The sequence below is a fragment of the Procambarus clarkii genome, chromosome 13 (genome assembly GCF_040958095.1).
Source record: "Procambarus clarkii isolate CNS0578487 chromosome 13, FALCON_Pclarkii_2.0, whole genome shotgun sequence".
Lineage (NCBI taxonomy): Eukaryota > Metazoa > Arthropoda > Malacostraca > Decapoda > Cambaridae > Procambarus > Procambarus clarkii.
Genome location: NC_091162.1, coordinates 10,785,691 through 10,809,368, shown reverse-complemented (window position 1 = coordinate 10,809,368; position 23,678 = coordinate 10,785,691). Strand labels below are relative to the sequence as shown.

The window sequence follows — 23,678 nt, the reverse complement described above, 5'->3', positions numbered from 1 at the left end:
AAAACACCTAGAACAGGAATGGGGGACCATAAAGGCAGATCCCCCCACCAGGCAAAAACAAAAGAAAAACCCTGCAAGAGGACAACGTACCCAGGCGGAACAGAGCCAGCCGCTGTCAATGGTGAAAACTAGGTGTGCGGTACTCCGCGCCCCTACAAGTGACAAAAACTACCACCTACCCAGAGACAAACCAGGGCAGCAAACCCCAGCCGACTCCAAGGGCAGCCCAGTACCAAGCAGTGAAGGACACAGCGGAGGTAGAACCCAAGGTGACTTGTGGAAGGTGGCCCCAAGCCCCAAGGACAGTACTTACAGGGCACCTAGGAAACATAGCCCTAGGCACATGCAGCCCGAGTACCATAGAATCTTACTCCTGGCTCACACCCCACCGGTAGAGACAGTCCACACCACAAGGCACAGAACTGAAACAAAAACTGGAGCCAGAAGCACTCGACCGACCAGTAATTCCATCGGCCAAGAACTACCAGTTGGATCGCCGGCTTGGAGGGTCTGGGGCTCCCCCTTCCCCCTCCCGGGGAGAGGGGGGTTGTGCAGACGGTGGTGCGGCGACGTGATGTCATGCTAGTTTTATAATTTTGTTTGGGGAGTTCTGTCCACTCGTTCGGCTTTCGGCAGCAATATTTTCACCAGAAAAGGGGTTTGTTTTGGGGCGCCTACCTTTCTGGGTGCCTATCCCGGTCGATGGCAGACATAGAATGCTCCCAACCACAAGGGGGTTTCTATAGGCCATTGTTCCTCGTGCCTCTCTGAGGGGGCCAGGTTCTGGCTCGTGGTCTCCGGTAGGCAAGAACTCCTAGCACTGACTGATGCCAGAAAGTTATACATACAGTATCCATTCAGCCTGGATAGCTCCGGGGAGCCGACGGGGCTCCCCCAGAAAAGGATTTTGACAGAGTTCCACATAAGAGGTTGTTCTGGAAACTGGAACATATTGGAAGGGTGACAGGTAAGCTTCTAGCATGGATGAAAAATTTCCTTAATGATAGAAAAATGAGGGCCGTAATCAGAGGCATGTATCAGATTGGAGGAATATCACAAGTGGAGTACCACAGGGTTCAGTTCTTGCACCGATAATGTTCATTGTCTACATAAATGATCTACCAGCTGGAATACAGAATTATATGAATATGTTTGCTGTTGATGCTAAGATAATAGGAAGGATAAGAAACTTAGATGATTGTCATGCCCTTCAAGAAGACCTGGACAAAATAAGTATATGGAGCACCACTTGACAAATGGAATTTAATGTGAATAAATGTCATGTTATGTAATGTGGAATAGGAGAACATAGACCCCCACACAACCTATAAATTATGTGAAAAATCTTTAAAGAATTCTGATAAAGAAAGAGATCTAGGGGTGGTTCTAGGTAGAAGACTGTCACCTGAGAACCACATTAAGAACATTGTGCGAGGAGCCTATGCTACACTTTCTAACTTCAGAATTGCTTTTAAATACATGGATGGCAAAATACTAAAAAAAATTTCATGACTTTTGTTAGACCAAAGCTAGAATATGCAGTGGTTGTGTGGTGCCCATATCTTAAGAAGCACATCAACAAACTGGAAAAGGTGCAAAGACATGCCACCAAGTGGCTCCCAGAACTGAAGGACAAGAGCTACGAGGAGAGGTTAGAGGCATTAAATATGCAAAAACTAGAAGATAGAAGAAACAGAGGCGATATGATCACTACATACAAAATAGTAACAGGAATCGATAAAATTGATAGGGAAGAATTCCTGAGACTCAGAACTTCAAGAACAAGAGGTCATAGATTTAAACTAACAAAACAAAGCTGCCGGAGAAATGTAAGAAAATTCTCTTTTGTAAACAAGAGTGTAGACGGTTGGAACAAGTTAGGTGAGAAGGTATTGGAGGCGAAAACTGTCAGTAGCTTCAAAGCGTTATATGACAAAGAGTGCTGGGTAGACGGGACACCACGAGCGTAGCTCTCATCCTGTAACTACACTTAGGTAATTACATTGCGTTCTGTTAGTCAGGAAATTGTAGATCCATCTGCCTCTTTTTCTGGTAATTCCTTTTGCATGCATTTTTTGTGGGCAATAACACCATGGTCACATTTATCGAAGGCTTTTGCGAAATCTGTGTAAATTACATCAGCGTTTTGTTTGTCTTTCATGGTATCTAATGTCATGTCATAGTGGTCCAGCAACTGTGATCAGGCATCCATTTTGTATCTGAGTCACCGCTTACCAGTTTTGAATCCTACGCTATACCTATGAGCGCCCTGAGGCACTCTGCACACCTCTGATCTAGCACCTCAGGGCGCTCTGTGCAGTGCACAGAACTGTAGTGCAGTGGTTAATCCAGGAAAAAAGATTGGTATTTTTTCTGCCAGTATTACTGACAAAATCAAAAGTTGTGTTCGCAATGTCATGGTTGACCATTGAATATCCTGATTGACCACTTCTTATTTTAGTTTGTTTTATTTTGTGTATTGATACATTGGTGTCTTGGCCTTGGCTTTCTGCTAACCATGACGCCGAAGTCTCTCACAATTTGATCGACCAGTGTCAGTATTATTGAGGTGATATGTAGCATGTTGTTTTCTCCCTAGGTTAAGGAATTTACATTTCCCAAACTTGAACTGCATTTGTAATTGTTTCACCCAGAACTGTAGTTTGTTGAATTTTTTTGGTAGTTCATCAGTCTTCTATTGTATTGACTCCACACCTTACCTTTGTGTCACCCATAAACTTGCTGATATTACTGGTCACTCCAGTATCTAGGTCGGTCCTCTGTTTCCATCTTTTAGCTTTGCTTGATCTAGCATCCAGGATATGTTGGAGAGTTTGCATTAGTTATTGCGCTAAATAATATTCAAACCCTTCTTTGTGTAATTAGTTTGATAATGATTTTAAATTTATGTAAATGTAATATATTGTCTCTTCCTCTGATTTCAGATCATGTTTATTCCACACAGAAGCCTAAATTAACAGTAGCTGGCAGCAAAACTGAAGGTAAAAATATAAAGTATAATATATATATCATTTATTGTAGAATATTAACTCAGAGTTGAATTCAACGTTAATGTCAGCTCTGTGGTAAACTCAGAATCCCTTAAAAACATTTTAACTTTAGATTTAGACTTCCAAAAGGAGCCATAACTGTTAGCAGGTATCCCTGGTGATGATACCTTATGGTTTCCAAATGTTCATTTCTGGGAGGAACCCCTTCGGCTTCCCAAAGCTATCCAGGCTGATGTGTATCTCTTTAGAATTTGGCATCAGTCAACCTGAGTGGAGTTCTAGGCCTACCAGGACCACGAGCCAGAACCTGGCCCCCTCAGAGAGGCACGAGGAGCAATTGCCTATAAAAATGCTCATGTGATTTGGAACATTCTATATCTTGCCGTCAACTGGGACAGGCACCCAGAAAGGTAAGCACCATAAAACAAACCCCTATTCTGGTTAAAAACTATAAAAATGGACAATGAGTGGGCAGAACTCCCCAAATGAAAATGAACAAACGAGCATGACGTCACACGAGCTGCACCACATATCTGCGCAGCTCCTCCCTTCCCGGGAGGGGGGGGGGGGGAGGGGAAGCCCCAAACCCCCGCGCCAGCAACCCATACCCCAATTCTTTGGCTGATGTGATACGGCATGGTTGTGTGGCTCCAGCTCCAGATTCTTGTGTTGTGCTGGGCTTTGGTTCAGTTCTGCTCTTATGGTGGCTTGCGAGCTGGGAGTAATTTTCACAGGTGCTCGGAATGCACGTGCTTAGGGTTACCTTTCCTGAGTACCCTGTAAGTGCTGCCCTAGGGGCTTGGGGTTATCTTCCACAGTCACCTTGGGTCTATCTTTGTTGGTCTTTTGCTGCTCAGCAATTGACTGCCCTTGGAGTGTTTTGGGAGAGGGGGATTCCACCCTTGTCTACCTTGGGGTAAGTGGTAGTTTAGCACTGGTAGGGGCGCCGGGTACTGCACAGCTAGTTTTCACCTATAACAGCGGCCGGCTCTGTTCCTTCTGGGTACGCTGTCCTCTTGTGAGTTTTTTTTTTCCATTTGTTTTTGCCTGGTGGGGGTCTGCCTTGGTGTCCCTTTCCCTGTTATGTTAGGGTTTGACCTTCTGTTTGGTGGTAAACCCCCCTGCTTTGCCCTCAAGAGTGGACAAAGGGGGTTCAGCATAAGCAGTTTGTTTGGTAGCTTGGGCACCGGTTAGCAGTACCCTGCCTGGGCTTACCCTTAGCGATACCAGTCTATGGTCCTTGGGAAACCCCGCGGGGGGCACACGGGTCCGATGGATGTGACCCCTGTGTCCCCTCTCGCTTTGTGCAAGTTTGAGGGTTACTCTGTCCCCTTGTCTCAGGGGTGACTCATTGTTTTTGTCTCCATCATGCTGCCTGTTGGGTCAGTGACACCTTTGACCCGGAGTCCTGCGAGCATTGTTGCTTGTTTTTGACTCAATTCGTCCAATCTACTGATGACATTATTCAGGTGCATGCGATTCGCACATTGCAGGCTCGGTTTAGGTTGCTGCAACGTGCTCGGTTAGTTGCTTCCCTGGATGCCCCGAGGCTGCCTGGCTTTACTTATAGGGACTCGGACTTAGGAGTGTTGGTCGTGTTGGCCTCGGTTCGGTCCGCTCTCCCTCGTTCTTCCCCTGCTGTGGTTCATTCTGTTCACTCCCCCTCCCCTTGTTTCTGGCTCCTAAGTGTCTGAGGGCTTCAGGGTTGGGGCCCGGGTTTAGAGGTTTCCGAGACTCAGTTTCGACAAGTCTCGGGAAACATCGTCGATGAAACGACGACTTTCAGGGGTTGCCCCTTCTTGAGTGGCGACGGAGGCATTCGAATCTGTTCCTCCAGCCGTAGCTTTGGGGTCTGACCAGTGGGCCCTCTCTCTTCCTGCTATTTTGGCCACCCCGGCTTTTTCTTGTGAAGCCGGGTCTTTAGGGGATGACTCGCCCCCAGGGCCTGACGTGGAGGTTCCCGGGGTTGGGGAAAAGCTGACTTGGGGGCCTTGGGCCCCATTGGACCCCATTGGTCCCCACCTGGGTTTTCTGATCCTCAGAGCAAGGCCTACTGTTACAAGGAGTGGGGTTTTCCATTCCCCCATCTGCGTACGAGTTGGATTTGGGTTTGGGTCCTCCCCGGGTTCAGTTCCGTGGCCCTATGGATCCTTTGGTTCCATCCTTTCGGAGGTTTTCAGCTTCCCGTGTCTCGCCTACTGAGGTGCGGGTGGCCATTGCAGCTTACCTCCTGCGCAACACTATTAAATATGGCATTAAATTAAATAGGCATTAAATATGCCAAAACTAGAAGACAGAAGAAAAAGAGGTGATATGATCACTACATACAAAATAGTAACAGGAATTGATAAAATCGATAGGGAAGATTTCCTGAGACCTGGAACTTTAAGAACAAGAGGTCATAGATATAAACTAGCTAAACACAGATGCCGAAGAAATATAAGAAAATTCACTTTCGCAAACAGAGTGGTAGACGGTTGGAACAAGTTAGGTGAAAAGGTGGTGGAGGCCAAGACCGTCAGTAGTTTCAAAGCGTTATATGACAGAGTGCTGGGAAGACGGGACGCCACGAGCGTAGCTCTCATCCTGTAACTACACTTAGGTAATTACACTTAGGTAATTACAGAATATGCCTCTATAATAGATCCGACTTCCTTCAGGTTTAAGTCTTTGTCTCCCTACTGCGTTCATTATGAGGTTCTGGAATCGTCCTGGCTTGCAGACTGCCCGTTGTTGTCGTTGGATGCTTGGGGCGCTTTCTGTCGTGCCCGCATGCTTGAGTGGCACGAGGCCTTGACTGTGGTCCAGGTTTACCTGGGAAGCGACTTTGAGCACCACAATGAGTGTCTTTTCGCTTCTGCCTTTCTGCAGGATGTTGGTACGATTCAGCTTCACGTGCAGGTTCCTTCCTTGTTGGCTGTGCTTGTGCCTGATGACTTGCGCGCTCGTGGCTTGCTGGCTTCAGTCTTGCTTTTCTTTTCCCTCCTGGAGCTTTCTTTGGATTGCCTTGCGGTGGATGTTGAGACTCTTGGGGCTGTTCCTGGGTTTGGTGCCTTGGTCACAGCTGATCGTGCACTGTCTGCACTTTTGAAGTTGTTTTCGCCGATCCCGCGGGATGTGCTGTCGCGGTTTTTCGCTGCGCATCTCGCATATTGACAGGTTGTGCTCGCTTCCTCCTTGGAATCCGCTTAGGCCTTGGCTCTTTGGTTGTATTCGCCCTTTTGTCCTTTACTGTTTGCGGACTCTGCGGTCGAGAAGTATGTGCATTCGGCTTATTCTAGCTGTTGTCCGATGTCCGACTTGTTGGTACTCCTGGGGTCCCGGGTGGGTTCTTCCCAGAGGGATCGTGCCAGGGCTCGGGGTTCCACTCATCGGGGTAGGTCACTGGTGCCATGTTCAGTGCCTGTGCCTCCTTCAGAATCATCTGTGTCTGGTCGGTGCGGGAATCTTTCTGTGTGCAGGTCGGGTCCTCGTAAGGGGGCGTCGGCCCTTTCGTGGTTCACCCCATTGACAGGGCACTGGAGGGGGGGGAGGCTCTGTTCTCTCATGCCTGGTCTCACGATTTTTCGGTTTTTCGGGTTATTTCTCGCAGCCTGAGGTGGCATTGGGTAGCTCCTCTTACTTCAGGGGAGTTCTGAGCTGGCAAGACAGGTCTCTTCTCCTGCGCTCTGTCAGGTCGTCTTGGAGTAGGTGCACTTGGGTGTGGTCGAAACGACGACATCTCTCAGGTGGGTGTCCCAACTGTTTCCGGCTAAGAAAAGGGACTATGTGGACCAGCGGTTCATTCTGGACTTGTCCCGTCTGAACTCTTGGGTTTCTTGCCCCTTCTTTCAGATGACTACTCTGTACCAGGTCCAGCTTATATTGGAGCCAGACACTTGGATGGAGTCCCTGGACCTCAGGAAGCCTATTGGCATGTCCCAATTCATCCGGAGATCAGGGACTGGCTCGGTTTTGTTGTAGGATGTCAGCGTTATTGCTTTCGTTGTCTCCCATTTGGATTTAACTGGGCACCTCGCGTGCTCACATGCCTTACCCAGGTCATGGTGGCCCGTCTGCGTATGTTAGGTATTCGGGTGCTAGCTTACCTCAACGACTGGCTGGTTTGTGCTCCCAGTCAGTCCACGTGTCTGCTCACCAGGGGTTTGGTGCTTTCCCAGCCAGCCGGGTTCGTGTTCCTGGTGAAGGTCCCATCTGGTTCCCTCCTAGGTTCGGACCTGGCCGGGTCTTGTAATTACCTAAGTGTAGTTACAGGATGAGAGCTACGCTCATGGTGTCCCGTCTTCCCAGCACGATTTGTCATATAACGCTTTGAAACTACTGACGGTCTTGGCCGCCACCACCTTCTCACCTAACTTGTTCCAACCGTCTACCACTCTGTTTGCGAAAGTGAATTTTCTTATATTTCTTCGGCATCTGTGTTTAACTAGTTTAACCCTCAAACCGCTAGGGGCCCAAATGGAATTCACACCCACAGGCACAACAACAAAAATCAAAAAAATTCTTTCGTCTTATAGAAGTGTTCATTTTTGTTCCCTGATCACGGAAAAAATAACAAAAAAATCGTAGGTGTCATATTTTAGCTGCAATAGGGTAGGGAAGTGTGGCAACAAAGGGGCGTTGGCAGAGCCTTCGCCAGACGAGGTCTACTCCGCCCAAGCTGTCAGACGGCAGTTGCCACAAATATATTATTACCTAATTATTTCAATGTCTCTGATTGATTTTTTCTTGTTTTTTTGCAGTAATATTATTCCATACAGTGAATTGTGGTATATTTATATAATAAAATGTGTGAACCATCACTGTACTCAAAATTATGGTGTGCATATTAGTGATTCAATTATTATGTTCATAAAACAATGAACAAATAGTTTTGCTGTTGTTACACTATATACACAGGTTATGTATAAGTATCTGCATGTTTTGTTCACCATAACAAACTACTAAGTTGGTCTTGTGAGTGAAAAAAGCAACGAGGAGTGACCGCCACACACTAGCGAGCCACTCACTGCCACTCCCTCCCTCAACACCACCTCACTCGCTCTCATTCTCCTCCCACAATACTGTTTTTGCATTTATTCACTATACACAGACTTTATATATACGTATTTACATGTTTTGTTCACCATAACTGTACATCGAAGCTTGTATGGTGAGTAAAGGCACAAAGACGTAGCTGCTCACAGTCAGCTGATGGCGGCCGCCATCAAGGCCAGACGCACTAATATTTGTCCTCCAACAATATTGTTTGTGGTGTTATTACGCTATATACACACATTATATATAAGTATCTACCTGTTTTATTCACCATACCTGTACAAATAAGCTGGTATGGTGCCCAAAGACCATAGTGGCCATCAGTAAACAACATGACAAGTTGTGCAGACGACGCTCCTCCCTCACCAAAATGGCGGCTCCCAACCTACACCTCTCGCTGTTATCTCACTCTATACACACGTTATATATAAGTATCTACATTTGTGTTCAGCATAGCGAACCACTAAGCTGGTATGGTGAGAGCAGTCAATAAATGGTGGCCACACACAGTCAGAAGACAACGCCACCACCCTCCCTCCCACAGCATTACTCCTCCCTCCATGGAGCACAGTGCTAAATATCACCACAATCCTGCTATTATCAGAATCCTGGTCAGTTTTATCAGTCAGGGGGCTTCAGTAATACTACAACTGCTAAATAATAGCAGTATCATATATATTATGGCATTTGTAGGCGATGCTATGGTCACAAGCTGAACAGCGGTGCTGTGAGCTCGTGCTGCGTGCGCCAGCCTTGGTGGCTTTCTCAATACTGACGCTATAACACCCAAGAATGTTGGCCTGGATTTTTTTTCTAGGTGGCATCTGGCAACTATCGGTCGTGGCTGTACTGTAGCTGCCCCTATCCCAGGCGGGGCATTTAAATTATAGTGCTAGACACGAAATCATATATATATATGATTTGCGCGGTTTCGGTTTTGTCACTGATATCATATATATATGATTTGCGTGGTTTAAGGGTTAAATCTATGACCTCTTGTTCTTAAAGTTCCAGGTCTCGGGAAATCTTCCCTTTCGATTTTATCAATTCCTGTTACTAATTTGTATGTAGTGATCATATCGCCTCTTTTTCTTCTGTCTTCTAGTTTTGGCATATTTAATGTCTCTAACCTCTCCTTGTAGCTCTTGCCCTTCAGTTCTGGGAGCCACTTAGTAGCATGTCTTTGCATCTTTTCCAGTTTGTTGATGTGCTTCTTTAGATATGGGCACCACACAACCGCTGCATATTCTAGCTTTGGCCTAACAAAAGTCATGAACAATTTCTTTAGTATATCGCCATCTATGTATTTAAAAGCAATTCTAATGTTAGAAAGCATGGCATAGGCTCCTTGCACAATATTCTTTATGTGGTCCTCGGGTAATAGTTTTCTATCTAGAACCACACCTAGATCTATTTCTTTATCAGAATTCTTTAAAGATTTCTCACATAATATATAAGTTATGTGGGGTCTATGTTCTCCTATTCCACATTCCATAACATGGCATTTATTAACATTAAATTCCATTTCCCAAGTGGTGCTCCATATACTTATTTTGTCCAGGTCATCTTGAAAGGCATGACAATCATCTAAGTTTCTTATCCTTCCTATTATCTTAGCATCATCAGCAAACATGTTCATATAATTCTGTATACCAACTGGTAGATCATTTTAAACAGTGACGGGGGCATTCGAGCCTGTTCCTCCAGCCGTGTTGTATGAGTCTGCTAGAGGGCTCCCTTCCTTAGTGATTTTCATTGCTACCCCGGCTTTTTCTTGAGAGGTTGGGGGCTTTGGGGGGACAGCTTGGCCCCGGGGCCTGCCATGTGGGTTCCCAGGGCTTGGGGGAGCCTCAGGTCCCGTTGGACCCCGCCGGGGTTTTTGTACCCTCTGGGCGGGGCTTGCAGTTGTGCGGAGTAGGGTTTTTCTTTCCCCACTCTCCGCACAAGTTGTTGGGCGTCGGCCTCTCCCCGGGCTCGGTTCCTTGTCCATTAACCCTTTAACTGCGCAACGCGCCTGCAGGCCCAGGCTTCGGGTGCGCAACACGCCTCCGGGTGTTTTTATTTTTCACATTCCATCCAAAACTCCCGCGGCTACATGGGGTTCACATCAGCTTCCTCAGGGCTCTTGTAAACAGACGCCATCTTTAAAAAAAATCATGGTCCACATTGCCAGGTGTCAGAGCCTCAGTAGTGAGTGAGCAACCAAGGCTGGCGCTCGCAGCATGAGCGCACAGCACTGCTGTTCAGCGTGTGACCACAGCATCGCCTAATATTGTCAAAATATATATATAATCTGTTTTATTTAACCATGATAGTATTATAGAAGACCCCGAGTGTGATAATGACTGGGTACAATGTTCAAATATCAGTGATTCAATGCTGTTCACGATGTTCACAGCGCTAGCTACAGCACCACAGCATTATTTCGTCCATCTAGGAATCTTCAAATGACTTTTTAGGTTCCTTTTCAAAATAAACTTGTGGTCAGTTATTCATTTACAGGTATTAGTGACCAGGATTGTGGTTATAATTAGCGTTGTGCGTAGGAAGGAGGAATTTTGGTGAGGAAGGGAGAGAATTGAGGTAGCCTCACTGTTTGGCAGTAACTCTTGTTTTGCTCACCATACTAGCTAGCTTCGTGGTTCGCTATGGCGAACACACATGTACATGGGTATATACAGGGAGCAGGTCGGCCGAGCGGACAGCACGCTGGACTTGTGATCCTGTGGTCCCGGGTTCGATCCCAGGCGCCGGCGAGAAACAATGGGCAGAGTTTCTTTCACCCTATGCCCCTGTTACCTAGCAGTAAAATAGGTACCTAGGTGTTAGTCAGCTGTCACGGGCTGCTTCCTGGGGGTGGAGGCCTGGTCGAGTTCCAGTCCGCGGGGACACGGGCCCCATAATCATCTCAAGATAACCTCAAGATAACAGTGTGTGTGAATAGTGTAATAACAGCACCAGGAGTATGTTGTGAGGAACTATTTTGGTGAGGGAGGTGATGTCGTAACCGTGGTGTCGTCTGCTGTGTGATTTGTCATGCAGTGTATGGTGGCCACTGTACTGTTTGGACACAATACCGGCTTACTTGCATAGTTCTGGTAAATAAAACATGTAGATAGGTATATATAACATGCGTAATTAGTGTAATAAGAACAATAACAGAATGGTGGGAGGAGCAATGTTGGCGAGTTAGATGTTGGAGTGAGGGAGGGCTGGCTGGGTGTGGCTGCTCACACTTGCGATGTTCTGAATGTGTTGATGGTGAATGTATATAGTGTGTGGCAGTGTATAGTGTGTACATATGTTGTAAATATACATAAATGAACATGAAACATTGGTGTGAATAATTGTATGATTTGGAGGAGTAATGTTGCTGAATACAATGTTGGAGAAGTGGCCTGGGAGGGCTGGCTGGGTGTGACAGCTCACACTCGTGATGTTCTGAATGTGTTGATGGTGAATGTATATAGTGTGTGACAGTGTATAGTCTGTAAATAGATTGTATATACATAAATTAGCATGATACATGGTAAATATGTGCAACATATGTGTACACAAGTGTCATGCACGTAACACAGTGTCCTCAGACAGTACAGATGTTTTACTGCCATAATATAGTGTACGTGTTCATTATACATAGGATTTGCACGTAAAAACAAATAAAATGTATATGGAACTGTGCGCAAAAAAATGAAAAAAAAATATATTCGCGGCAACTCGTGTGCCCCGCCCCGGGCGCCCCACCGGCCCCAGGAGCATACTGCTCTGGCGCACGGGGAATGATGACGTCACACCCCACCTTTCGGACCCGATAGCAGTCAAAGTAAGTACAATTTCGAACTTCCGTTGCTATACCCATATACAGGGAGGGGTTTTTGACACTTTCAGAAGAAAAAATAATTTTTTCCGAGGTTTCATTTCGTGCGCACGGGGGGGGGGGGGTCATATTTATAGGCCGCGCATTTAAAGGGTTAAGCCCGTTGCTTCCGTCCTGTCGGTTGGTGCTCTTCTCCTTTCTTCGCCTCTTTTTTTTTCTTGGGACGGGTCTTCTCCATCATGTTCCCCTCTTCTTGGGGTTCTGCATGACTTTTGATCTCGGGTGCGACTGGGCTTTTCTGTGCCTTCGTCATTTGTGCTTGCTTCCATGTGTTCTCGGAGGTTCGGGACAGTTTTTGCTCCTTCCCGTATTATTGGAACGTCTGTGGTCTTTCGGTGAAGCTTCCATCTGGTCCTTTCTAGGGGGTGTTGGTCCTCTTCCGGATTTTTGGCCCTGTCTCATTCTTATGCTCATGTCTCTTCTCTTCGTGCTGTGTCTCGGTGCTGCTCATTTTCCTTCCGTTCTCCTGGTCCGGGATGCCGGTTTGGGCTACTCGTAGCCCTGTTGGGCTACTGGTAGCCCGCTTGGGTTCAGATTCGGTTCATTGTTTTCCCTACATGAGCCGGCTATGTGGGTCGTTGCTTACTTCTTTTTGGCTTCTGTTCCCGTGAGTTGGCCTGTTAAGCGAATCACTCGATATATGTTCCGTTGGGCTCCTTTCTGCTCTGTTGTTGAAAAAGAGTAGCCCAACCCGTTGGGCTACTTTTTTTTCGTGTCCTGCACATACGCCGTGGGAGTTTGTTTTGGTTCCGAGTGGTGTGCATATGTGCTGGTGTTCTGCGTCCATTTTCTCTCGGGTGCTTCGCCTCTCGCTCTTCTTTCTCCAGTTCGTGCCCCGTTGGGGGTGTTCTGAAGTGCCGCTATGGGGAGGTTGCAGGGTTTTCCCTACGTTTTGGGTGGTGGGGTGCCTCCTTCGCCGCTCCTCTCCTCTTCTGCATGAGAGGCTCTGGCCTGCTTCCGCAGGTGGTGGTCCCGGTTTTCTCAGCTACGGGTGCACGATACCCTGGCTGCCTCCGGTGGCTCCATTCTCATAGACTTGTCATGATCCTTCCATGCCTATGTTCTGCAGGTGAGTTGGTGCGGTCTGGCATCTCCTTCATCCAGACGCTGTTTTGTTTTTGGGGGTACGAAAGGGTGTACATACGTACTTGAGAACATAGAACATACAAACAGGGGTGTCTGCAGCTATTGGCCCATACGTGGCAGCTCTTGTTTATAACCACCCAGTTCACTCGTCAGTTCACGGGTGACTGCAGGAGGCCTCTTGGCCCATACGAAGCGGCTCCTGCCGCTCTCCTATGGGTGTCCAACCATGCTTGAGTTTGGGGCCCCGGCTCCACCTTGTTCCGAGGTGCTAGGGTGGAGGTGCCTGTTCCGTGGTACATGTTCCTGTGTCTAGGGTGTTATGTACTCACCTACTTGTGCTTGCAGGGTTGAGCTCTGGTTCTTTGGTCCCGCCTCTCAACTGTCAATTAACTGACGTATGGATTCCTGAGCCTCCTGGGCTCTATCGTCTATACATTTGAAACTGTGTATGGGGTCAGCTTCCTCCACATCACTGCCTAATGCGTTCCATCTGTTTACAACTTACACTGAATGAGTTCTTTCTAACGTCCCTGTGGCTCATTTGGGTACTCGGTTTCCACCTGTGTCCCCTTGTTTGCGTGCCACTCGTGTTACACAGTTTATCTACCCTGTCAATTCCTCTGAGAATGTGGTGATGTTTTGCTGCGGTTTTGATACTGCAGCTGTGTATGGTCGTGGCATTTTGTTTGGCCCTTCCTTGCTTCTTTCTGGGGTCTTCCTTGTTTGGGTTCTTTGTTCCCATGATTTTTCTGGATCCCTCATTCCTTGCTGTACCGGGCTTAGCTTTTCCATGTTCAGTGGATTCTCTGTACTATCCTCGTTGTCCTCACCTAGTTGTGCTTGCTGGGGACGAGCTTTGGCTCTTCTTCTCGCCTCTCGCCTGTCACTCGATTTCTGTTCAGGTTCCGGAGCCTACTGGGCTCTTATCTGCACTTGATGCTGGGTGTGGGGTTGGCCTCCGCCACATCCCTTCCTCATGCATTCCTATTGTCTCCTGCTGACACTAGTATGCTTCTTCTATCTTTTATACAGCTCATTTGGGTGTTCAGTTCACCTTGTTGCCCCATTACATGTGCCCCATGTGTTGGTGGTCATGTCCCCTCTGGATTTTCGGTCTCTTGGGGCATGTGGGACATGTCCAGCGGATTTTGGTATTGGTCCTGTCCCTTCGTTCCCGTTTGCTGCCTACCTTCTTCGTTCCTCAGCTTCCTTTTGTCCTCCATGTTGTGTGTTTTGTTTGTGCCTTTTGGCTCCAGTTGCTGTGTTTCGATTCTGGTTCTTGACTTTCCCGTCCTGTTGGCATTTCAGAGTCTCGCGGCGTCCCTTCTCTGGAGTCTGTCGGGGTCTTGGTCTCCACCCTCCTGGCGGCTCGCTGGCGTTAGGACTTTTTTCGGTACAGCAGACATTCTATCTCCTTCTTTGCCGGCTCGGGTTTCCGGCTCTGCCTGCTCGATCGCACCCGTGGTCTTCCTGCTGCTCCACCTCTTCCTCGGCTCGTTCGGCTCTGCCTCAAGTCTCGCCTTCTGTTGGTGGTCGGGTGGCTTCATTGCTGGTGTCCCACCTGTGTGCTTCTTCTTGGTGGCAGTGTGGGGCATTTTGGTGGTCCTTCCTTTTTCCTTCTGTCCCTTCTTCGGTGGCGGTGTATTCACCTAGTTGTGTTTACGGGGTTTGAGCTTTGCTCTTTCGGCCCGTCTCTCAACTGTCAATCAACTATTTACTAACTACTTTTTTTTTCCACACCACACCACACACACACACACACACCCCCAGGAAGCAACCCGTGACAGCTGACTAACTCCCAGGTACCTATTTACTGCTAGGTAACAAGGGCATTCAGAGTGAAAGAAACTTTGCCCATTTGTTTCTGCCTGGTGTGGGAATCGAACCCGCGCCACAGAATTACGAGTCCTGTGCGCCATCCACCAGGGTACCAGGCCCCCCCACACCACTGGTGTGTTGATGGCGTGGACTTGTCCTCCTCTTATGTGGGTTTGGGGCTGTCATTTTGCCGCATACTGTCGCCTCGTTTCGTTCTGCGCTGGCGGAGCCTCTTCCGCTTGCGTTCGGTGTTGATGTTACTTCTGCGCCGTTCGGTACACTGTCTCGTGCCTTGGTTCACCTCCGGCCTGCTCATGCGCCATCTGAGCCATCCTGGTTGTGGGACTGGGTGCTCTCTCTTTTCTCCTCGGTTCTTGTGGTCCCTTCAGTTCCGGATGGTGTCTCAGGGGCTCTTTTCCTGTTGGCGTTGGCCTCAGTGGGTTGGGTTGGTGAGCTTCATGCTCTCCTGCGGCACTGGGGTTTTCTGCTTCTTTGCTCGGGGCGATCGTTTTGTTCCTCTGCGACCTTCTCCTTCTTTTCTGGCGTATAATGTGACTGCTGCTTTCCGGAGGGGGTCCCTGGGTTGTTGATGCCATGTTGGTTTGGCCAGAGATGCTTCAGGTTTTGTGCCCGGTTGTGGCTCTCCGCCGGTTTTGGCGCACCACAGCTTCAGCTTCTGTGTCCATGGACACACTTATCTTGAGTTGATTTCAGGGCTTTAGTGTCCCCGCGGCCCGGTCCTTGTCCAGGCCTCCACCCCCAGGAAGCAGCCTGTGACAGCTGACTAACACCCAGGTACCTATTTTACTGCTTGGTAACAGGGGCATAGGGTGAAAGAAACTCTGCCCATCATTTCTCGCCGGCACCCGGGATCAAACCCGGGACCACAGGATCACGTGTCCAGTGTGCTGTCCGCTCGGTTGGCCAGCCAGCCCCCTCTTGAGTTGATCCAGTTTCCCTTCTTTCCTGTTCGGAGGTGCGGGTCTCCCTGGTAGTCCGCAGGGTTATTAAGGCTGGCCGGCCTACGGCCTCTCCCCATGCCCGTGGCGTTCGCAAGTTCGTGGCTCTTGCTGCCGTTCCTTGGGACTGTCTTGGGCGGACTTTCGGGTGGGGGTTTTGGCGGTCGAACTGGGTCCTGGCTGCTCGTTGCCTTGTTCACGTCCTTGGGCCTGATCGGGACTGTGTCGCTGTGGGTTGGCAGTTGCAGCTCGTTGTCTTGCTTCGTGTTGAGGTGTGAGTGGTGACTGCTTCCCGGATACGTCCCTTAGACCTTCCTCTGTGGGTTGCTAGCTCCGGGTAGCCAAAGGGGCTCCCCCCAGAAAACCAGCGTTGAATGTAATGAAACGCCATTTTCTGGGTGAAACCCGGTGGCTCCCCAGCAACCCTCCCTCCCTCCGGTCGGCATTTTTTGCGTGTTTTGACATCCAGCCTCAGAACTGATGGGTGGATAGCCGGCGTGATAGGTCTGGGGCTCCCCCTTCCCCCTCCCGGGGAGGGGGGAGCTGCACAGAGAGCAGCGCGGTGACGTGTGTGATGTCATACTAGTTTGCTTGTTTTCTGTTGGGGAGTTCTATCCACTAATTCGGCTTTTGGTAGCAATTTTAACCAGAATAGGGGTTTGTTTTGGGACGCTTACCTTTTTGGAAGTACTCACCTAATTGTGCGTGTGGGGGTTGAGCTCTGGCTCTTTGGTCCCGCCTCTCAACTGTCAATCAACAGGTGTTCAGGTTCCTGAGTCTATTGGGCTCTATCATATCTACACTTGAAACTGAGTATGGAGTCAGCCTCCACCACATCACTTCCTAATGCATTCCATTTGTCAACCACTCTGACACTAAAAAAGTTCTTTCTAATATCTCTGTGGCTCATTTGGGCACTCAGTTTCCACCTGTGTCCCCTAGTGCATGTGCCCCTAGTGTTAAATAGCCTGTCTTTATCTACCCTATCAATTCCCTTGAGAATCTTGAATGTGGTGATCATGTCCCCCCTAACTCTTCTGCCTTCCAGCGAAGTGAGGTTTAATTCTCGTAGCCTCTCCTCGGACTAAAGGTGATGCACTTGAGCACGGTCTTGGACGAGTCCTTGAGCATAAGTCCTGGGTGAAGTCATACTCGGGCAAGTGGGATCAATCGATGGGGTCCAACTCAGACAAGGACAAAAGAACCAGCGTTGAATGTAATGAAACACCATTTTCTGGGTGAGACCCGGAGGCTTCCCGGAGCTTGTTGGACCTGGTCGGTGGCAGACATAGAATGCTTCCAACCACATGGGGGTTTCTATAGGCCATTGCTCCCCTTGCCTCTCTGAGGGGGGCCAGGTTCTGGCCTTGGCTCCCAGTAGGCCCTAAGAACTCCATACACATGACTGATGCCAAAGTCTGACATTAGCATATCAGCCTGGTATAGCTCCGGGGAGGTTCCGGGTCTCATCCAGAAAATGGTGTTTCATTACATTCAACGCCGGTTTTTTTGTCCTTGTCTGAGTTGGACCCCATCGATTGATCCCGCTTGCCCGAGTATGACTCCACCCAGGACTTATGCTCAAGGACTCATCCAGGACTGTGCTCAAGTGCATCACCTTTAGTCCCTCTGCCATGAGAAACTTTTCAAATGATGTTACGTCACAGTTTAATTGTGGGGTGTTGTGAATGGCAGAGTTTGGCTAATTCTTGTCCTTGAGGGACCCCACTTGCTATGACACACAATAAAATATTACACATTAACTCTCAACACTTTCTCCATGTGATAATTGGGAATAGAAGGTTAGCCTCAAAGTGGTAGTCAGGACACACTACAGGATTGGAGAAGCTGGCTAACTTTACTATATTTCTAGAACAATCCATACTTGACACACAGCTCTGCAGTGTTCTCTCCAGTTAAATAAGCATGTTTTCCCTGAAGCTTTTGTCTTTGCTTAGAGGGTTCCATTGTTTCATGTTTGCTTCATGGCATGGTGCTTAGTTGTTTGTGTGCATTAGGTAATTTCTTTGCATTTTAGCTTGGTATCAGTAATTACCTTCCTGAGGCTGATAGATAGCATTTAGCATGGTCATCATTCTCTTTAGTTTGGTTCTCGCCTATCAATGATTACATGGAAGTTAGCTCTAGCTCTTTCTGCCCCATTTATACCTGGTGTGCTAAGTACTATACTTCATATAGTAAGGACTCTGTCCCCTCCCTGATTTTTTGGGGCTGTGCATTTTTTCATTCATATACAGATCCCATTCACAAGTCTCTTGTCAGGTAACTCTATTCTTGATCTTCTTGGTTATATATTTTGCATTAGGGTGTAGAAATGCCTTGCAGTTTTCTTTTAGTTTAGGCCTTGTTTACCTTAACCTTTCCCTACTGTAGGTTTCAGATATGGGATTCAGTGAGCACGTACAAAATATATGTCTCGTGCATCTAGGCTACTGCTTTCGGAGGGGAAGTTCCTGGTTCCCATGTTTTGGAGTTTCCTTTGCAGTGTTTCCATTAGTTGGGGCCTTCTGGTGGCCCCTGTTGGTATTTTACCTGACTCAACTGTGTGCAGCTATGCTTTTTGTATAAATACATATTATGCAGCAAAATCCTATAATACTGCTTGCTCTTCTGACATTTGGTAGATGCATCCATGCATTTTTCCATGAAATATTCCAGCTTTAATGCTGGTCATTCTTCATCTGACCTTCCTACAACCATAGGCTTCACCCATTTTGTTTCTGTGGGCCATGTGTCCAGCTGTTTCTGTGGACCATGCATCCAGCTGTTTCTGTGAGCCATGTGTCCAGCTGTTTCTGTGGACCATGCGTCCAGCTGTTTCTGGGGGCCATGTGTCCAGCTGTTTCTGTGGACCATGCGTCCAGCTGTTTCTGGGGCCATGTGTCCAGCTGTTTCTGTGGACCATGTGTCCAGCTGTTTCTGGGGCCATGTGTCCAGCTGTTTCTGGGGCCATGTGTCCAGCTGTTTCTGTGGACCATGCATCCAGCTGTTTCTGGGGCCATGTGTCCAGCTGTTTCTGTGGACCATGTGTCCAGCTGTTTCTGGGGCCATGTGTCCAGCTGTTTCTGGGGCCATGTGTCCAGCTGTTTCTGTGGACCATGCGTCCAGCTGTTTCTGGGGCCATGTGTCCAGCTGTTTCTGGGGACCATGTGTCCAGCTGTTTCTGGGGCCATGTGTCCAGCTGTTTCTGGGGCCATGTGTCCAACTGTTTCTGGGAGCCATGTGTCCAGCTGTTTCTAGGGGCCATGTATCCAGCTGTTTCTAGGGGCCATGTGTCCAGCTGTTTCTGGGGGCCATGTGTCCAGCTGTTTCTGGGGCCATGTGTCCAACTGTTTCTGGGAGCCATGTGTCCAGCTATTTCTAGGGGCCATGTGTCCAGCTGTTTCTGGGGACCATATGTCCAGCTGATCTGGGGACCATGTGTTCAGCTGTTTCTGGTCCATGTGCTCGGCTATTTCTGGTTCACATTCCAGGCTTTTTACTCGGCCACATGCCCTGCTGTTTGCAACCAATTTACTTGGCTGTTCTGGGCCACATAGCAAGCCGTTCATAGGTCTGTAGATGTCATAGGTCATTACATGTAGACGTGTGGGGAGGGGAAGCACACATGAGCACGAGCTCTGTGAAAAACAATATATCTCGGAATATTTCAGTGATACAGGAATTAAACACAGTCAGATATCTCATAAAGTGCATCTCAACTTATTAAACAATATACCATAGTGATTGCCATCTGACTTTTGTGCTTTAAGGAAATAACAAGTGAATTTTGTGTGGAGTCCACCTCGTGGTGCCAGAACCCACCCCATAGACCCACGTCCCGTGTGCCCACTGTGTGTGTAATTACCTAAGTGTAATTACCTAAGTGTAGTTACAGGATGAGAGCTACGCTCGTGGTGTCCCGTCTTCCCAGCACTCTTTGTCATATAACGCTTTGAAACTACTGACGGTCTTGGCCTCCACCACCTTCTCACTTAACTTGTTCCAACCGTCTACCACTCTATTTGCGAAGGTGAATTTTCTTATATTTCTTCGGCATCTGTGTTTAGCTAGTTTAAATCTATGACCTCTTGTTCTTGAAATTCCAGGTCTCAGGAAGTCTTCCCTGTCGATTTTATCAATTCCTGTTACTATTTTGTATGTAGTGATCATATCACCTCTTTTTCTTCTGTCTTCTAGTTTTGGCATATTTAATGCTTCTAACCTCTCCTCGTAGCTCTTGCCCTTCAGTTCTGGGAGCCACTTAGTAGCATGTCTTTGCACCTTTTCCAGTTTGTTGATGTGCTTCTTAAGATATGGGCACCACACAACAGCTGCATATTCTAGCTTTGGCCTAACAAAAGTCATGAACAATTTCTTTAGTATATCACCATCCATGTATTTAAATGCAATTCTGAAGTTAGAAAGCATAGCATAGGCTCCTTGCACAATATTCTTTATGTGGTCGTCAGGTGATAGTTTTCTATCTAGAACCACTCCTAGATCTCTTTCTTTATCAGAATTCTTTAAAGATTTCTCACATAATATATAGGTTGTGTGGGGTCTATGTTCTCCTATTCCACATTCCATAACATGACATTTATTAACATTAAATTCCATTTGCCAAGTGGTGCTCCATATACTTATTTTGTCCAGGTCTTTTTGAAGGGCATGACAGTCATCTAAATTTCTTATCCTTCCTATTATCTTAGCATCATCAGCAAACATGTTCATATAATTCTGTATACCAACTGGTAGATCATTTATGTACACAATAAACATCACTGGTGCAAGAACTGAACCCTGTGGTACTCCACTTGTGACATTTCTCCATTCCGATACATTGCCTCTGATTACTGCCCTCATTTTTCTATCAGTCAGAAAATTTATCATCCATGTTAGAAGCTTACCTGTCACCCCTCCAATATTTTCCAGTTTCCAGAACAACCTCTTATGTGGAACTCTGTCGAAAGCCTTTTTTAGGTCCAGATAGATGCAGTCAACCCAACCATCTCTTTCCTGTAATATCTCTGTGGCTCGATCATAGAAACTGAGTAAATTCGATACACAGGATCTTCCAGATCGAAAACCATACTGTCTGTCTGATATTATATCATTTCTCTCTAGGTGTTCTACCCATTTAGTTTTGATTAGTTTTTCCAATACTTTCACTATTACACTTGTCAATGATACAGGTCTATAATTGAGGGGGTCTTCCCTGCTGCCACTTTTGTAGATTGGAACTATGTTAGCCTGTTTCCACCCGTCTGCTACGATTCCTGTACACAGGGATGCCTGAAAGATCAGGTGAAGTGGAATGCTGAGCTCAGATGCACATTCTCTCAGAACCCATGGTGAAACTCCATCTGGGCCAGCTGCTTTGTTCTTACCGAGCTCCTTGAGCATTTTTTCCACTTCGTCTCTAGACACCTCTATGTGTTCTATGTTGTTCTCTGGAATTCTTATTGTATCTGGTTCCCTAAAGATTTCATTTTGTACAAACACACTTTGGAACTTTTCGTTTAGTGTTTCACACATTTCCTTTTCATCTTCCGTGAATCTATTTCCCATTTTCAACCTCTGAATATTATCCTTTACCTGCAATTTGTTGTTTATGAATTTATAGAATAGACCTGGTTCTGTTTTACATTTGTCCGCAATCCCTTTTTCAAAATTTCTTTCTGCCTCTCTCCTCACTGCCGTGTAGTTGTTTCTCGCATCTTTGTATCGCTGGTATGTTTGGGGGTTCGGCCTCTTCCTGTATTGATTCCATTTTTGTGTCTTTCGGTCTCTAGCCCTCTCGCAATTTCTATTGAACCAATCCTGTTTCCTAGTTCTGCATCTCTGTTTTGGTATAAATTTTTTTGTGCCTTTATCATATATTTCACAAAACTTGCCATACATCTCATTCACTTCCTTGCCTAGCATCAAGTCTGTCCAATTATACTCACTAAAAAAATTTCTAAGGTCACCATAATGTCCTCTCCTGAAGTCTGGTTTTTCAACTGCTTCAACCTCCTTATTTTCTTCCAGCTTATAACGCATTGCATACTTTATTCCCAAAAAGACATGGTCACTTTTACCCAAGGGAGGAAGGTACTGAATGTCAAATATCTCTTCCTCCTTCCTGGTAAATATCAAATCTAGCATGGAGGGAACGTCCCCTTCCCTCATCCTCGTAGCTTGTTTAACATGTTGATACAAGAATGTTTCCAGGATGAGGTCTACAAATTTACAGGTCCAAAAATCTTCTGTTTTAGCTTCATATGCTTCCCAGTCTATGGATTTCAAGTTGAAGTCACCTGTGTGTGTAATTACCTAAGTGTAATTACCTAAGTGTAGTTACAGGATGAGAGCTACGCTCGTGGTGTCCCGTCTTCCCAGCACTCTTTGTCATATAACGCTTTGAAACTACTGACGGTCTTGGCCTCCACCACCTTCTCACTTAACTTGTTCCAACCGTCTACCACTCTATTTGCGAAGGTGAATTTTCTTATATTTCTTCGGCATCTGTGTTTAGCTAGTTTAAATCTATGGCCTCTTGTTCTTGAAGTTCCAGGTCTCAGGAAGTCTTCCCTGTCGATTTTATCAATTCCTGTTACTATTTTGTACGTAGTGATCATATCACCTCTTTTTCTTCTGTCTTCTAGTTTTGGCATATTTAATGCTTCTAACCTCTCCTCGTAGCTCTTGCCCTTCAGTTCTGGGAGCCACTTAGTAGCATGTCTTTGCACCTTTTCCAGTTTGTTGATGTGCTTCTTAAGATATGGGCACCACACAACAGCTGCATATTCTAGCTTTGGCCTAACAAAAGTCATGAACAATTTCTTTAGTATATCGCCATCCATGTATTTAAATGCAATTCTGAAGTTAGAAAGCATTGCATAGGCTCCTTGCACAATATTCTTAATGTGGTCCTCAGGTGATAGTTTTCTATCTAGAACCACTCCTAGATCTCTTTCTTTATCAGAATTCTTTAAAGATTTCTCACATAATATATAGGTTGTGTGGGGTCTATGTTCTCCTATTCCACATTCCATAACATGACATTTATTAACATTAAATTCCATTTGCCAAGTGGTGCTCCATATACTTATTTTGTCCAGGTCTTCTTGAAGGGCATGACAATCATCTAAATTTCTTATCCTTCCTATTATCTTAGCATCATCAGCAAACATGTTCATATAATTCTGTATACCAACTGGTAGATCATTTATGTACACAATAAACATCACTGGTGCAAGAACTGAACCCTGTGGTACTCCACTTGTGACATTTCTCCATTCCGATACATTACCTCTGATTACTGCCCTCATTTTTCTATCAGTCAGAAAATTTTTCATCCATGATAGAAGCTTACCTGTCACCCCTCCAATATTTTCCAGTTTCCAGAACAACCTCTTATGTGGAACTCTGTCGAAAGCCTTTTTTAGGTCCAGATAGATGCAGTCAACCCAGCCATCTCTTTCCTGTAATATCTCTGTGGCCCGATCATAGAAACTGAGTAAATTCGATACACAGGATCTTCCTGATCGAAAACCATACTGTCTGTCTGATATTATATCATTTCTCTCCAGGTGTTCTACCCATTTAGTTTTGATTAGCTTTTCCAATACTTTCACTATTACACTTGTCAATGATACAGGTCTATAATTGAGGGGGTCTTCCCTGCTGCCACTTTTGTAGATTGGAACTATGTTAGCCTGTTTCCACACGTCTGCTACGATTCCTGTACATCAGGGATGATGTGTGTGTGTGTGTGTGTGTGTGTGTGTGTGTGTGTGTGTGTGTGTGTGTGTGTGTGTGTGTGTGTGTGTGTGCTTACTAGCAAATTGGTTTCCAACAAGTGTAATATGGGAAAGTGGATTGAGAAATTAGTAATAGAGAAAG

General features: G+C 46.7%; 1 protein-coding gene across 6 annotated transcripts in view; it reads left to right on the top strand.

The window, feature by feature from the left end:
- The window catches only part of LOC138364245 (uncharacterized), a 160,303-nt gene that overhangs the window by 119,046 nt on the left and 17,579 nt on the right, over positions 1-23,678 (top strand). For all 6 annotated transcript variants that reach the window (XM_069323615.1, XM_069323616.1, XM_069323618.1 and 3 more), the window contains exon 10: positions 2,946-3,002. In XM_069323615.1, coding sequence (XP_069179716.1) covers positions 2,946-3,002 — 57 coding nt within the window. The remainder of the gene's footprint in view (positions 1-2,945; positions 3,003-23,678) is intronic.